At 43.3% G+C, this 13151-nt stretch overlaps 1 protein-coding gene across 1 annotated transcript; it reads left to right on the forward strand.

Annotated features, from left to right (window-relative positions):
• The first annotated feature begins 1687 nt into the window (after nt 1-1687).
• On the forward strand, nt 1688-12526 carry LOC144134470 (actinia tenebrosa protease inhibitors-like). The gene is made up of 7 exons (XM_077667380.1): nt 1688-1750; nt 4455-4488; nt 5668-5862; nt 8139-8315; nt 10409-10606; nt 11821-12012; nt 12432-12526. The coding sequence occupies exons 1-7, from the start codon at nt 1688-1690 to the stop codon at nt 12524-12526; spliced, it is 954 nt and encodes a 317-aa protein (XP_077523506.1).
• The last annotated feature ends 625 nt before the right edge of the window (nt 12527-13151 follow it).

Here is a 13151-nt window from a genome sequence, read left to right on the forward strand (position 1 = left end):
ATTCAGTAAAATGCCCCCCCCCCCCCCCCCGCCTTCCTTTTTTTAATACTACCGACGCCAAAGTACGAGATGTCAGCTCATTTAGTTGCTGAACTGGGCAGCTGTTTCACCCATTTAATCATGCATACGTTTGCTGAGCAAGACGTTAATTGAAAGATTCTCAAACATATTGTTAGTGCGATTTTAGTCGCATTTCTAAGCCTGAAAGAGAGGAGCAAGTGTGACTTTACTAATCATACGTTTTTTTTTTCATCGATGAAATGGCGACTTTCCCGCTGCATCAAAAAGTCCGCCGACCCCGACACAGACTATTTTTATCGAACATACTTTTTTCCAGACAGACTTTCCAATGCCACACGAGTCGCATAACTGCCTCACTATTTCTGTAACCGAAGAAAACTGTCCTGTTCCGCACAGCCTATTTTTATTTTCGCCGCCATTGACTCGTTTATAGTTAAGCACACACTGACGCAGTCTCTTACAAAAACATATCCACCAACAAAGCACTTACATACTTCGACTCCTTTAATATCCAGCTTTCATGTTCACGCAAGAAAACCGGACAGCTAAAAACGTCCCAACTGACATACCCAGCAATTCTGAAGAAAAGCATTTTTGAGCGGAAAACAGTTTATGAACGCAACTGTTTCATATAACGGAAGATTTCACTATAACAATCAATATATGTGCAGATCACCCAACGGCAGCCTTGTATTTTTTTCTATTCACTTTTGTCCTATTGTCAAAAGCGTTCCCCATTGGTTTTCTACGGCAGTCTTCACTGGTCAATGCGATCGCTGCAAATACTTTAAGAGGATGATTTTGCTACATATCAGAATATTGAACCATTACCTTCAATATTTCCATTAGAGTATCTTACAATTTTTCAATTTTCAAAACTTTAGTCCAAGAAAGCTGGACTTCATTAGGGCCTGACCCCACTAAACGCTTTAATTAGACAATTGTGCAGCACTCTGAAAAGTTTTCAAATCGCGCGAACTCGGCAAATACACAAGGAATTTCGCTTCTACGTCTTAAATGACGCGTTACATGAGTGGGACAAAATTAATAGTGGGAATGAAAAGCTACTTAACAATTTCCAAAGACCGTGAACGTATACCGCCTCCTTTTCGTAGACTTCGTTTATCCACTAAATAAATTTTATACTAGAACTTTATGCTAGTTACTTGTGGCAAAGTGTGTTCGATCGAATCTATGGAGAACGTGGCAGCGAGATAAAAGTTCTTCAGAGTGAGTACAGCTTTAAGAAACCCTGATCGCTCTGACCAGCTTTGGCAGAGGTTACTCGTCGTTAACTAAGGTCAGTCAGTGAACAGCGCTCTCTGCCATTACAAATACACCTCAAGGAAGAAGCCCACCATCTGTTCTTGCTAGCATTGAAACAGTCGGTGGGGTATGAAAAGCTATTATACAAACATAGACGTTTTGTGCTGCATATCAATATGCGTCATATTTAAAGTGATCGTTTTTTTTTTGATGAGCTCAAGAGTTCTCAAAGGGTTCCTGTTACGTTTTCTGAAATTACGTGTGTATTCATTATGTTCGGCTATCACAAAGTGACGGCTAATTCACTATTCTAACATTGCGCAAAAAATAAACAGATATTATGAACATCTCAGAAGCATTTGCGGGGTTTATGAGCTTTTGAGAAGAATGAGTGCATGCGATGGAGCAGCAGCTTGGGTCAGCTCGTCAACAGGCGGGCTTGGACCGAGAAGGCGTCCTCATTGTAAGTGCACACAGCAATGCCATGTACGCTTGGAACGCGAGTGATATGTACATAACTCTCACGTTTGCACATAACGCTTATTCCGCGGACGTCAGACTGCATGGCCTTGGCTGCTGGTGGTTTACCTTACCTCGTTGAATTCTTGAGAGGAGTGGAAGACAGCGGTGAAGGGAAGCTAGTGAAGCCAAAAAAAGCAGCGAACACAGAAATAACTAAGCGGTATTGCCGACTATTTTGGAGAACACCTTACAAAAATTTCTTTAGAGAGTCCACAGACTGTCCATAGACTTCTGTCTATAAAGAGTACAGACTCTCTACAGACAAACATTGGAGAACAGTGTACACGCAATACCAATCTCATAAACAGTCAAAAGACAATCTATAGATTTCTGGCATACACTTTTATTTCACTTTTGTCTATAGACTATGAATAGACAGAAAGAAATATCTGTAGGAAGGCTGATTTGGTTTATGGTAGTTTAACGTCCCAAAGCGACTCAGGCTATGAGGGACGCCGTAGTGAAGGGCTCCGGAAATTTCGACCACCTGGGGTTCTTTAACGTGCACTGACATCGCACAGTACACGGGCCTCTAGAATTTCGCCTCCATCGAAATTCGACCGCCGCGGCCGGGATCGAACCCGCGTCTTTCGGGCCGGCAGCCGAGCGCCATAACCACTCAGCCACCGCGGCGGAAGGCAACACAGGCTATAAGAAGTCTATAGAAAGTCTATGGACTATTTTTCTAAGGGCAGCCGTCGCTACACTCAAGCCGAACATGGCTGAAGTGTCTGTTAATCTCTGTACATGAGCCTCTACTGAGTTTAAGATCTCAGATGTTTTGCACACAGTACCGTAAAGAGTCTTCTATTCGGAATTTCTATGACTTTCGGTGTTTGCTTTTCGCAGTCAGAAAATCTCGTATCAGACATTCAGAATTGCCCCACACAAGTTTGGCCCAAGCGAGACGGCGGCTGTTGAACATCTACGAACATGTGGGCTGAAAACAGTTCGTAAAGTGCGTGCATAATTCGAAAACAGCGGGTCAGAACACAAGCAGTCTGCACTTGTCCTTTAAACGTAGTAAAATAATTTGCCTAATAATTCCTTTTAACTCGGGTTCAGCTAGAAGCAGTGTTAATTGTCAAAGAGAGAAAGGTTCTACTTTATCTGTGCGTGCAAGTATTAAGGGTCTCATTTGAGCTGGGGCGATTAGAAAGAGTAACTTATGAAACGACTTCAAAATGTTTGGCACTGTTGCTGTAGGATATAATGCTAATTAGCTTTCAAGGAAAATGCGAGACGTTCTATACAATTAAAAGGGACAGCGTACTCTTTTGAATATATCATATCTACGAAAACAAACTTCCTTAGTCTGAATACCGGAAAACTGCGGTTGAATTTACGAAAAGAATGTGACGTCAAGCGCGTTTTCCATGGAATGCACACTTTCCTCCTGCTTGGCTTTCTATGTTTCTAAAACGGGAGTGTATAAGCAGGGAGGAATATTTTATCCTTCCTAACCGTAATTAACGACTAGGGTCGGCACGCGTTATTCCCGGAAAATTTGGTAAATGTTAGTGCTTGCATTTCTGGGGGTGCGGTGTCCCATAAGGTGTTCTTTTGTCTACTCCGTGGTATAAAAGAGGTCTTGATATTCCAGCAAACAAGCCAAGAGAAAGGGACATCATGGAATGCAAAGCTCGCCTTCCAGTCCTCCTTTTCGTTGCAACCTGTTTAGGTAAGTTGTGCGAATAATGTGTTGCACTCGCGTTTGTGACGTCATTCTAGTTGTGAGTCGTGTTCACAGAATCGTACTCTGTCTGGGACTGAGAAATCATCCGTTTGCGTACAGCTAACGTCTTTCTAAGTAACAAGCAGAAAACTCTCGTCACCTGCTTTTAATAATAATAATAATAATAATAATAATAATAATAATAATAATAATAATAATAATTGGTTTTTGGGGAAAGGAAATGGCGCAGTATCTGTCTCATATATCGTTGGACACCTGAACCGCGCCGTAAGGGATGGGATAAAGGAGGAAGTGAAAGAAGAAAGGAAGAAGAGGTGCCGTCGTGGAGGGCTCCGGAATAATTTCGACCACCTGGGGATCTTTAACGTGCACTGACATCGCACAGCACACGGGCGCCTTAGCGTTTTTCCTCCATAAAAACGCAGCCGCCGCGGTCGGGTTCGAACCCGGGAACTCCGGATCAGTAGTCGAGCGCCCTAACCACTGAGCCACCGCGGCGGGGCTCACCTGCTTTTGCTAAGTCACATCTAATGATTCGTATCCGCGCACCAGTACTACGAATGTTAGCAGAACAGAAGGCCTCTGCGCTTTGTGCCTTCCGCTTTTTCACTCGATGAAATAAGTTCTGATAAATAGGCGCACGCCAGCCTGTCGCTGCACACGTAAATAGAAATAACTGTGCCGCCAGCGTTGTGCACGTTCTGGGTGTATGTTGCCAAAATTGTGGGAGCGCATCCAATTCTTGAAGATTCGCGGAAACAATGAAAATATGCTGTGGTTCCGTTTATCGCAGCAGCGCCCTGCCCTGCAGAACAGCTGGCAATCGCCAACACGCCAGTTCTGGAACCACATAATAAGCCATTTACTTTAATTGGCTTCTTCAGCAATCCCAGTTATACAATAATAGTTTATCCTATTCATTCTCATCGAGTTTTTGTTTTTTTTTCAGTTGCACGATGCCATTCGTGAGACGCATCAGACGGGTATACCGTCGAAAACACAAACTTCTGCTTCAGCATTGACTGCAGTAGGTTCAGGGTTACCAGGCCGCTTTCTTAGGCCAGCAGTTCTGTTAGATTCATATTATCAGAGAAGAGCTTAAACACCTCTAACCACGCAATATTGATTCACTTAACGGAAACAAGGCTTATGATTGCACGTAAAAATAGAAAATAAACTACTCTCCTTCTAAATTCTTTCTTATTTATGTTCATAACTGCCGGGTGTGCAAAATGCTTAAAGATCTCGCTAAATAAGTAACACCATTATTTAGAGGTCAAAACCTGACTTAAAGGGAAAAAGCGCTACTAATTCTTCATCGTTAGAAGCCATGTTCTTATAGTTGATTTCAATAGATGCCAAGCCATGAAACAAAAATAAATGAAATTTGGTGGTTATTACTTCAAGAAACAATGAACAAATGAACAGTCTGTATACGCATGCTACCTAGCAATGCGTCAGTGTCTATTGGTACTTAGACTCTTTACGTTACGAAGTACAGACAGCTGCGATATTTGGAAACGTGCAAGTTTAGGTAAATTGCGCAACCGGACGAGTACACAAAGGATGCATCGCCAAAAGACTGATGCTGTTCTTTGTGTCAGCTTAATCATCGTATCTTCGCAGATTATATTTATTTTTGCGAGGCTGAAGTTTGTTTGGAGCCTAAGCCGAGTGTAATAGCCGTTAGGCTTAACAAGAACTTGAGGATGTAAGCACTAACCTTAGTTATCTGCAACAACCACGTTGTGAAAAAATTGCATTTCAAACTATACTTCTAAAGGATTCATAATCTTTTATTTGAGGCTTTCAGCCCTTGCTCTGAAACTGTCAGGATATTATAAAGAATGCCTCGTGCTCAGTGTAGCCTAAACGCATTTCTGTGGGCTAGGATTACAACAAAAAACGTATCATCACTTTTATTGCTGATTTCTCCTCCTAACGTGACCCAAAATTCAACACATCACAGCTATTGTTCGCTTGATGATACCAATACCGAAAAGTGTCAGGAGGAAATTAAATAGTAAGTTATTCAGCTCTCGCAGGAAAATACCACTTGGTGCTCCATCTAGAGCAATGTCTAAAGCGTCGTTTTAAAGAAAACATAAAAGCAAAAATTCTGTGTCTATGGTTCTTTATATAATCTATAATTCGCTGTGCAGGTATCACAAGAGCGGCGACTGACTTCAAACTACCCGAAGAGTGTGAGATACCAGAAGAAGTTCCCCGGTGCAGGGCTAATTTGCCGGCATGGGTCTACAATAAAACGTCGGGCTACTGTGAGAACTTGCCAAATGGCAAGTGCTATAAATCAGGAAATTTTGACACCGAAGAAGATTGCAACACCAAGTGCCGCGGTAGGTCTCTTTTCTTAGATACCGGAAGGGAGTGTGACGTCATTTATTGGCTTGTTCCCACTCGCTAACACGAAACCAGTCGCCTTAATGCATCCTATACACACTACTTCTGCTCTCAAACCCAATCCAAAATAGCAATCGCTTAAGTGCAAGAAATTTTGACTGTTGTTCGTAAGGCTCGAAACATAGGACCCAAGGTAAGTACTTTACTATACGCTCGGTATGTATGCCATCATTAGCCTCCCGAGATCTCGAAAAGGAAATTTCATCGCTTGGCCCAAATGCATATGTAAATATTGACACCCGATTCCAAAAAATGTTTTGTTCACGCTGCAGTGATTTAAAACTTTGATAATCAGCCTAGCTCCGTACCCTGTGAATGATGCCGGCCGTATTTCATTGTAAAATAAGACATGTCCAGCATTCACGGGAAAATATTTTAAAAATTGAAAAATTGTAAGACACTGTTATGGAAATATGAAGGTTAACGGTCCATGATTCTGATATGTAGCAAAATCTTTATTTCGAGGTGTTTCCAGCGACAGCATCGAACCGTTAAGACTGCCGTAGAAAACCAATGGGGAACGCTTTTGACGATAACAAAAAACGTGAATAGAAAAAAATGCATGACTGCCGTCGGGCGATATGCGGAAATATTGACTGTCGTAGTGAAATCTTGCATTGTGTGAAAAAATTGAGTCCATAAACGGTTCCCCGCTCAAGAATGCTTTTGTCCACAACTGCTGAGTATGATAAGAGATACCGCCAGTCTAGGTCCCACTAAATATGTGGACGCAGAATGTATCAGGAGGTTGCTTCCCTTAAGTTCATCTTATCTGAGGTAAAATATGTCCGACCGGACATAGCATGTGGACCAGCAACAAATCCGTGTTGACCACTACAGCGAAACTCTACATAGGATGCCATGCCTGGCAGTGTTAGAGGAGGAGGAGGAGGAGGAGGAGGAGGAGGAGGAGGAGGAGGAGGAGGAGGAGGAGGAGGAAACCGGCAGAAGCATCCGGTGTGCTACCCTGCACTAGACGAAATTAAAGGGATGAGGAGATATGAACATAAAGACATAAAGGAGTTGGAGAAAGTTGAAGCCCGAAAGCAAAAAGCATGCGGCAAAGTCATAGCCTATCGTGCAAGCCCGACGATCGAAAACGAAATATTGGCGGTGGCTTAGCTCTGGTTAAACCTGGAGTGACGCAATAGCTACATCTGGCCGAGTAGAACGCGCTCAGTCGAATTGCAAAGTCAGTCTTTCGCCGCTCCGTTTCGCTGGGCGTTCCTTCTTCATCTTCGTCCCTGGACGTGGATTCACTTTCTCCCCCTCTCCACTCCTCCCCCACTCGGTTTAGCTGGCGCGCCGCGCCGCCGGCAGTTGATCCACACCACGTGACCAACCACGTGACCAGTTACGGCGCCGTCACGGAGCTCAAGGGGTGCCACGCTGAAGGCTCGAAGAGCTGGCGTAGTGTAGCTCTCGCTACAAAACTCGCAGGACGGTTACGACTGTTTAACGCGATGTTCAGCGATAGCTGTTTAAGCGTTTAGTGGTAGCTGTTTAGTGATGCACCCTTTCACAGGCAAAGAGGCCCTGTTCCAAAGAGAGCCACCCTTATTTTTATGCGACCAAGTTTGACCGTGACATAAGGTCACGTGGCATTAAGGTCACGTCACGTCATGTAACGTCACATTAAGGTCACGTGATATAATTTCATGTTACATTAACGCACCCACCGGTTACGCCGACGGCGACGAGAAAGCCAGGGACGCGCGCCTAACAGCTATAGCTGCAAAACGCAGCATTGCCTGCCTAGCCTTCACCGCCGACGATCGCTGCTGCTACTTCCCGCGAATCTTTATCTCCCGTCAGCGGTCGTTTATCAAGACGCTTCAGCACACGCCACAAGGACAGCCTTTCGGTACTGTAAGCAGCGCATGCGCAAAGAATGTATGTTATAGCCTCGTCGCCCCCACAAATAGCGCATGCAGGGTAATCAGCCAAATCCATAACAAAGCAGTAATTGTTAGTGAATGCGACACCAAGCCCCCGGCAGCACAGTAAAGTTGCTTCATGTCGTGGTAGGCCGGGTGGAGCATGTAATTTTAGACGTAGTGGTTACAAAACTTTGCAGAATCAGCCGCATATCGTACCTATGCGCGAAAGCGACATTGCGTGCGTAGAAAAGGACTTAGCTGCAATGCTTTCTTATGTTTGAGCACCCGCCTCAGCTCAATGTTTCTCAATGGCGTTAAAAAACATTTTTCAGACCCTTTGCTCGGGGTATGTGCCAAGCAACTGCAAGCAGGAAACTGCAGGGCAAGCGTAAGACGATATGCCTTCAGTACCGAGATGCGCCGTTGCCGCCTGCACATGGGGTGCTACTCTGTTGAAGACAACGGAAACAACTTCGCAACGTTCAAGGAGTGCAACAAAAAATGCGGAGGTAAGCCGAACGATACAAATTATACAGGATGTATGTGCTACTTTTTAGACCTCACCTTGCTTTCACTGCTTCCTTATCTCATTCGTTCCATAAAGTGTTGATCTGATTTGAGTAACCGATGACATGTTTATCTGTGAAGTATATTTTTCTGTTGGTTTTTTGTTATCATTTTTTGTGTACGCTTCATTTCCTCATTGTCTTTTCTAATGATTTTTGTGTATGTATGTTGCCTGCTGCCCTGCAATGTAGGGGCCGAGGGGCACGTCAAGACACAATATCTGGCTTTTTTCTCTCGACCCTCATCATGTATACATTGGAAATAAATTGAATTGAATTTAGAAATTGAATTAAATTAGTACTGCGCACGCACTCCTCCTAATGTTGTACGTCATGAGACATAGGTAAAAATGGCTATGGCGGTTTTCACTGGAGTAACCATCTAATTACCAGATTTAAGGGTTCTGTGTTCTAAAGTGATAATGATAAACAAAACTTTGTCCGTGGTTTGCATACAATGAATAGGGATACACAAACGACGTCGAAAATTTCCTATACAAGAACACAGCTACATTAGCCTGCCAAGAAAAACTTGTGTTATGAATTCTTGTCATACATCGGTCTAACACGGGCTGATGAGTGAACAAAGAGACAATATATTACCTTCAAAGTGTCATGCCCTAAGAGTCATAGAAGCAGTGAATGAAATTTAACATATTAAAACACGACGCAAGCTAGAAATCGCATGTAGTAAAATATATTATTATCGAAAGGATATTTGCGAAGCTTTTGCAAACATTATGGCGCTTCTAAGTATATGTAACATATTCTACATCGATAGCTGAGAGTGCTACTTTCGGGCCGCTTTGGTAGCCTTTGGTACGGACTTCCTTGAGAACAAACTACACGCGCGTAAACTATCACTCCAAGCCTACCTTCGTTACCCCAGCACCTCTCGTCCCGACCCCTCAACTACGACGTCGCGAAAGACGACTCTGCAGCGTGTAAACACCCGTCGGCTGTCCTACAGCCACTGAATTTTTTTTCTGAAGCGAAAAGCGACTACCGTAGTGAAGCTTTTCACTACGCTAGTCAACACCGCGCTTCACGCGAGCCGGCGTATGTCGGAGCACGAGTGACGTCACGCACGGCGCAGGTGGCCGCTGCCGACTCTTTCTCTCTCGCTTCCTAGTAACTACTGCGCATGCGCCACTAGTAGGACCGAGCCTCTAGCGTTCTGCCGCTGCGCAGCGCCGCGCCTTTCCTCGAAAATCCAACTTTCAGTTTTCTCTTTCTTCTCTCCCTTCCTCCTTTATCCCTTCCTTTAGGGCGCGGTTCGGGTGTCCACCGAGATATGTGAGACGGTTACTTTGCCATTTCCTTTCCTCAAAAACCAAACAAAACAAGTGAGCCGATGGCGTTCATTGAGTTCATTGCGTTGACCAGTTTGCAAAAGCCGTTCATTTTCACGAAAGGAAAGGCGCACAACCGGCACCGTGGGTCAGTGGAGACCTCAATCTCGCTTTCGCTTTGTATATCCTGGATTAGCTGTGCTAATCCACATTAATTTTTTTTTTGTCTGAGCGCATAATTTTTTCTTTTTATGCCACCACATCAGTAAAGGATATGGCTGCCACAAAGTACTATTCCATAAAGTAACAAGCACCTTCACAGTGCTCCTAACTGTGCAATTACAACCCTTTTATTCCAGTGCTAAGCTTACACACTAGCTTTTTAAGTAAACATCAATGCTATAGCACATCAGTATTCTACCAGAAACGATGCATAGAGGCAAAGATAGCCTGATTTGCTCTGGACATTAAATCCCTGTAAACCTCAAACCGACACTAGAGTAGGATTCAATAGCCTCGGAAAGCAACAACAGTTTTCGATCGGTAGCGAGTGTCTGGAAGTGGTAAGAGAACACGTCTACTTAGCGCACTTAGAATGCGTCTACTCTGCGTACAGAACAAAAACAGGCGGCTCGAAAGCATTCTGTGAGTACACTCGAGAAGCAAAAGTCGACATAATTAGCGGGTTTTATAAATCAGCGCGCAAAATTTTCTACAATTAACCACTCCTCATCGCAATTTCAGAATTCGCTCAGGACCCATGCTTACTTCCACAAGAAAAGGGTGTACAGTGCCGCAATGGGAGACCAGCGCCTCCGGGCGTAAATACTTATTTCAGCTTTAACCAGAAGACGGAAAGGTGCGAATCATTCGCTTACACGGGTTGCGGTGGAAACCGGAACAGGTTTGAGGAAGAAGCTGACTGCTGGAGAGTGTGTTCGAGTGAGTACAAACTTTCTGCAAACGTGTTCGCAGAGACCACTGCTGTTTTAGCATACCTCATTTACTACAGAACTGCAGCAACAATTGAGCATCATTGAAAAACTTTAACTGTGCACTACGTCATACACTGAGCCAAAGCATTAAATTTCATATCTTAACGTCCAAGCCCCTGTAAAATAAAAGGGTTCAAATTGTGAGCCTTTGAATAATGGTTTCTTTATAGTTATGCACCACACACAAATCTGTTTCTATCCAACTATCTAACTAGTTTTTCGTTTTGTGTAAAATACTGTAGACTTGTTTCAATTTAAGTAGAGCAATAACCAAAATATTTGTGTTTTGTGCAAACAGCTTATTCCCTTTCATATTGCAGCAATGTACGCGTTTACTGTACTTAGTAAGGCGTACTACCTCACATTAATCAGAAGTGCCCGCCATTTGTATCAATTTCCCAATATGTGGAAGCGCTGGAATCAATCATTTTCTCAATGGCTGTGGTAAAGCTAAACATCAGAAATATATATTCACCATTTAGTTGTTTTTCGACGCAAATATGTAGGGTCACGACTTACTGAAACGGAATCAGATAGCGCTCATAAGTCGTGTTATACTAACGACAGAAACATAAGCTCGAACCCACTGACAGGAGGGCGGGAAATCGACTCCACAATCCGAATTGTTTTTGCGCAGTGAGTTTCTGTAAGCAAAGCACTCAGATAATCGCCCTAAAGATAGTACCCTTCCGTTTATATTACTCATAATTACGGGAGATAATAAAGCCAACGTGATGACATCGCTTGGGCACTGTGTTCGCTAAACATTATATTCCCTCATACTGAGTGAAATAAGTATGACTGAACTTCCGCTATTGAATTTAATTGCGCTCCTTTCAGGGTATATAGTATCCACTTGTGCGTCAATAGATACACTTTGTGGTCTTCTGAGGAGAAAACATCACGGAAAGACTTGTACGTAAGCGACTGAATCTATTGATGAAGCGAGTGTAAACAAAGTTTAGGAACTCAAATAAAAATAAAAATTATCCCCGCATCCTACAGATCATGAAGCAATTTAAGCTATTAACCGATGCAGTGTCATGTCAGAGCACAAAGATCTTATGTTGTTTCTCGGTTTTCAAGAAATACAAAAGAAATAAATATTTCTGAAGATGCTTGATGATTGTGAGCTCTGGCTATTCTTCTTATGCGTTACAGAGCACATAAATAATTCCTGCAACATGCCAATCAGTGATGGACACATCTGCCCGAGGAACGACCAAGGAGGCAGCTATGAAGCTTATGGCTACAACTCCAAGACGGGACGATGCGAAAGCTTCCTCTTCAAAGGCTGTGGAGGCAACTCCAACAGATTTCCAACAGCGAAGGAATGTTGGACAAAATGTGCAAGTAAGAACTTTTTTTTCCATTACACTGGCTCAAGATAAGCGATAAAGTTAGAATGAAGTCAACACTCGCTGAAGCGAAGGAAAACATAAAGGAGGTTTTTTTTTATAGCCACTCTGCGCACCAAAGTGGATGCTCACTACATTAAACTATATTAGATGCGCAATAATTTAACACACAGCAGAAGAAACGACAAACTCATGCCGCCAGTGGGATCCAAACCTACGACTTCCATGTGTCGCTTACGGTGCTCTGTGACAAGTGGATCACACTAAGCCTCTCATTTTTCTGCCTCCGTGTTCTATAGTAGGAAGGATGAATTCCTGCTGCTGATACGATCGCAAGGCGTTTAACCTCCCCGATAAACACTCATTAAACCATGCACACTTCATTCATCAATGCATAAAACACTCCCTTTACAGTACCGTTCAGTGAGAGGGTTCTGAACCCAAACTACCAGATGTCCAGCGCTATTCATGTGTTTGCATCAACTAGCAGGACTAACGTGCTGCACTGACTTGTGATAAAACATTTGTAATTGCGCATCAGTCAGCAGCTTCATTGCTAATTTGGAACCTCGACAGTGGTGCGCTGAATAAGGTGGAAAGCAAAAGTCTCAGATTTCCTTAGATTCAAGATGCTCCAACTAGCCCCAAAAAGAACTTTTAAAGAAGTCTTAGCACACATATAACTGAAAAGATTTCTTTCTAGAATTTAAGATGTAAAGAAGGTGATTAATCATAGCCATAAAGCGGCATAGTGTAGCGGGCATTTACGGCATTTATTCAGGAGTCAATGCCTCTTGACTGCGCTTAAAATTCAGTTATGCATAGCTTGATTTAGAATGTAAGGTATTTTTGGAATGTGGAAGTAACTGTAAAAATTTTACAGATGCAAGGAGCACTGTGTCCTTAAAGCCTTGTCGGCCCCACATCTATGTTTCAAACTTATTCTCCAACGTCTGTAGTGTAGAGCACGGCGGCACACCTGATCAATGTCGCGAACAACGGCGTGTTTTTGATCACGAAATGTTCCAAAATATTTTCCGAGTGCCGCGTTTGTCCGTCTTATTTTATTAAAGCGACAAAAATTTTCTCTCTGCAGAGTCTTCGAATACCAAGTGCCTGAAGAAGGCAGGGTTG

Source organism: Amblyomma americanum, chromosome 5, assembly GCF_052857255.1.
Source record: "Amblyomma americanum isolate KBUSLIRL-KWMA chromosome 5, ASM5285725v1, whole genome shotgun sequence".
NCBI lineage: Eukaryota > Metazoa > Arthropoda > Arachnida > Ixodida > Ixodidae > Amblyomma > Amblyomma americanum.

Excerpts from the sequence above, each read along its gene's own strand:
- LOC144134470 (XM_077667380.1), top strand. The coding sequence starts at position 1,688 with ATGGAGCAGCAGCTTGGGTCAGCTCGTCAACAGGCGGGCTTGGACCGA. Across the intron at positions 4,489-5,667 it reads TCGTGAGACGCATCAGACGG|GTATCACAAGAGCGGCGACT; the intron begins GTATACCGTCGA and ends TTCGCTGTGCAG. Across the intron at positions 10,607-11,820 it reads CTGCTGGAGAGTGTGTTCGA|AGCACATAAATAATTCCTGC; the intron begins GTGAGTACAAAC and ends TATGCGTTACAG.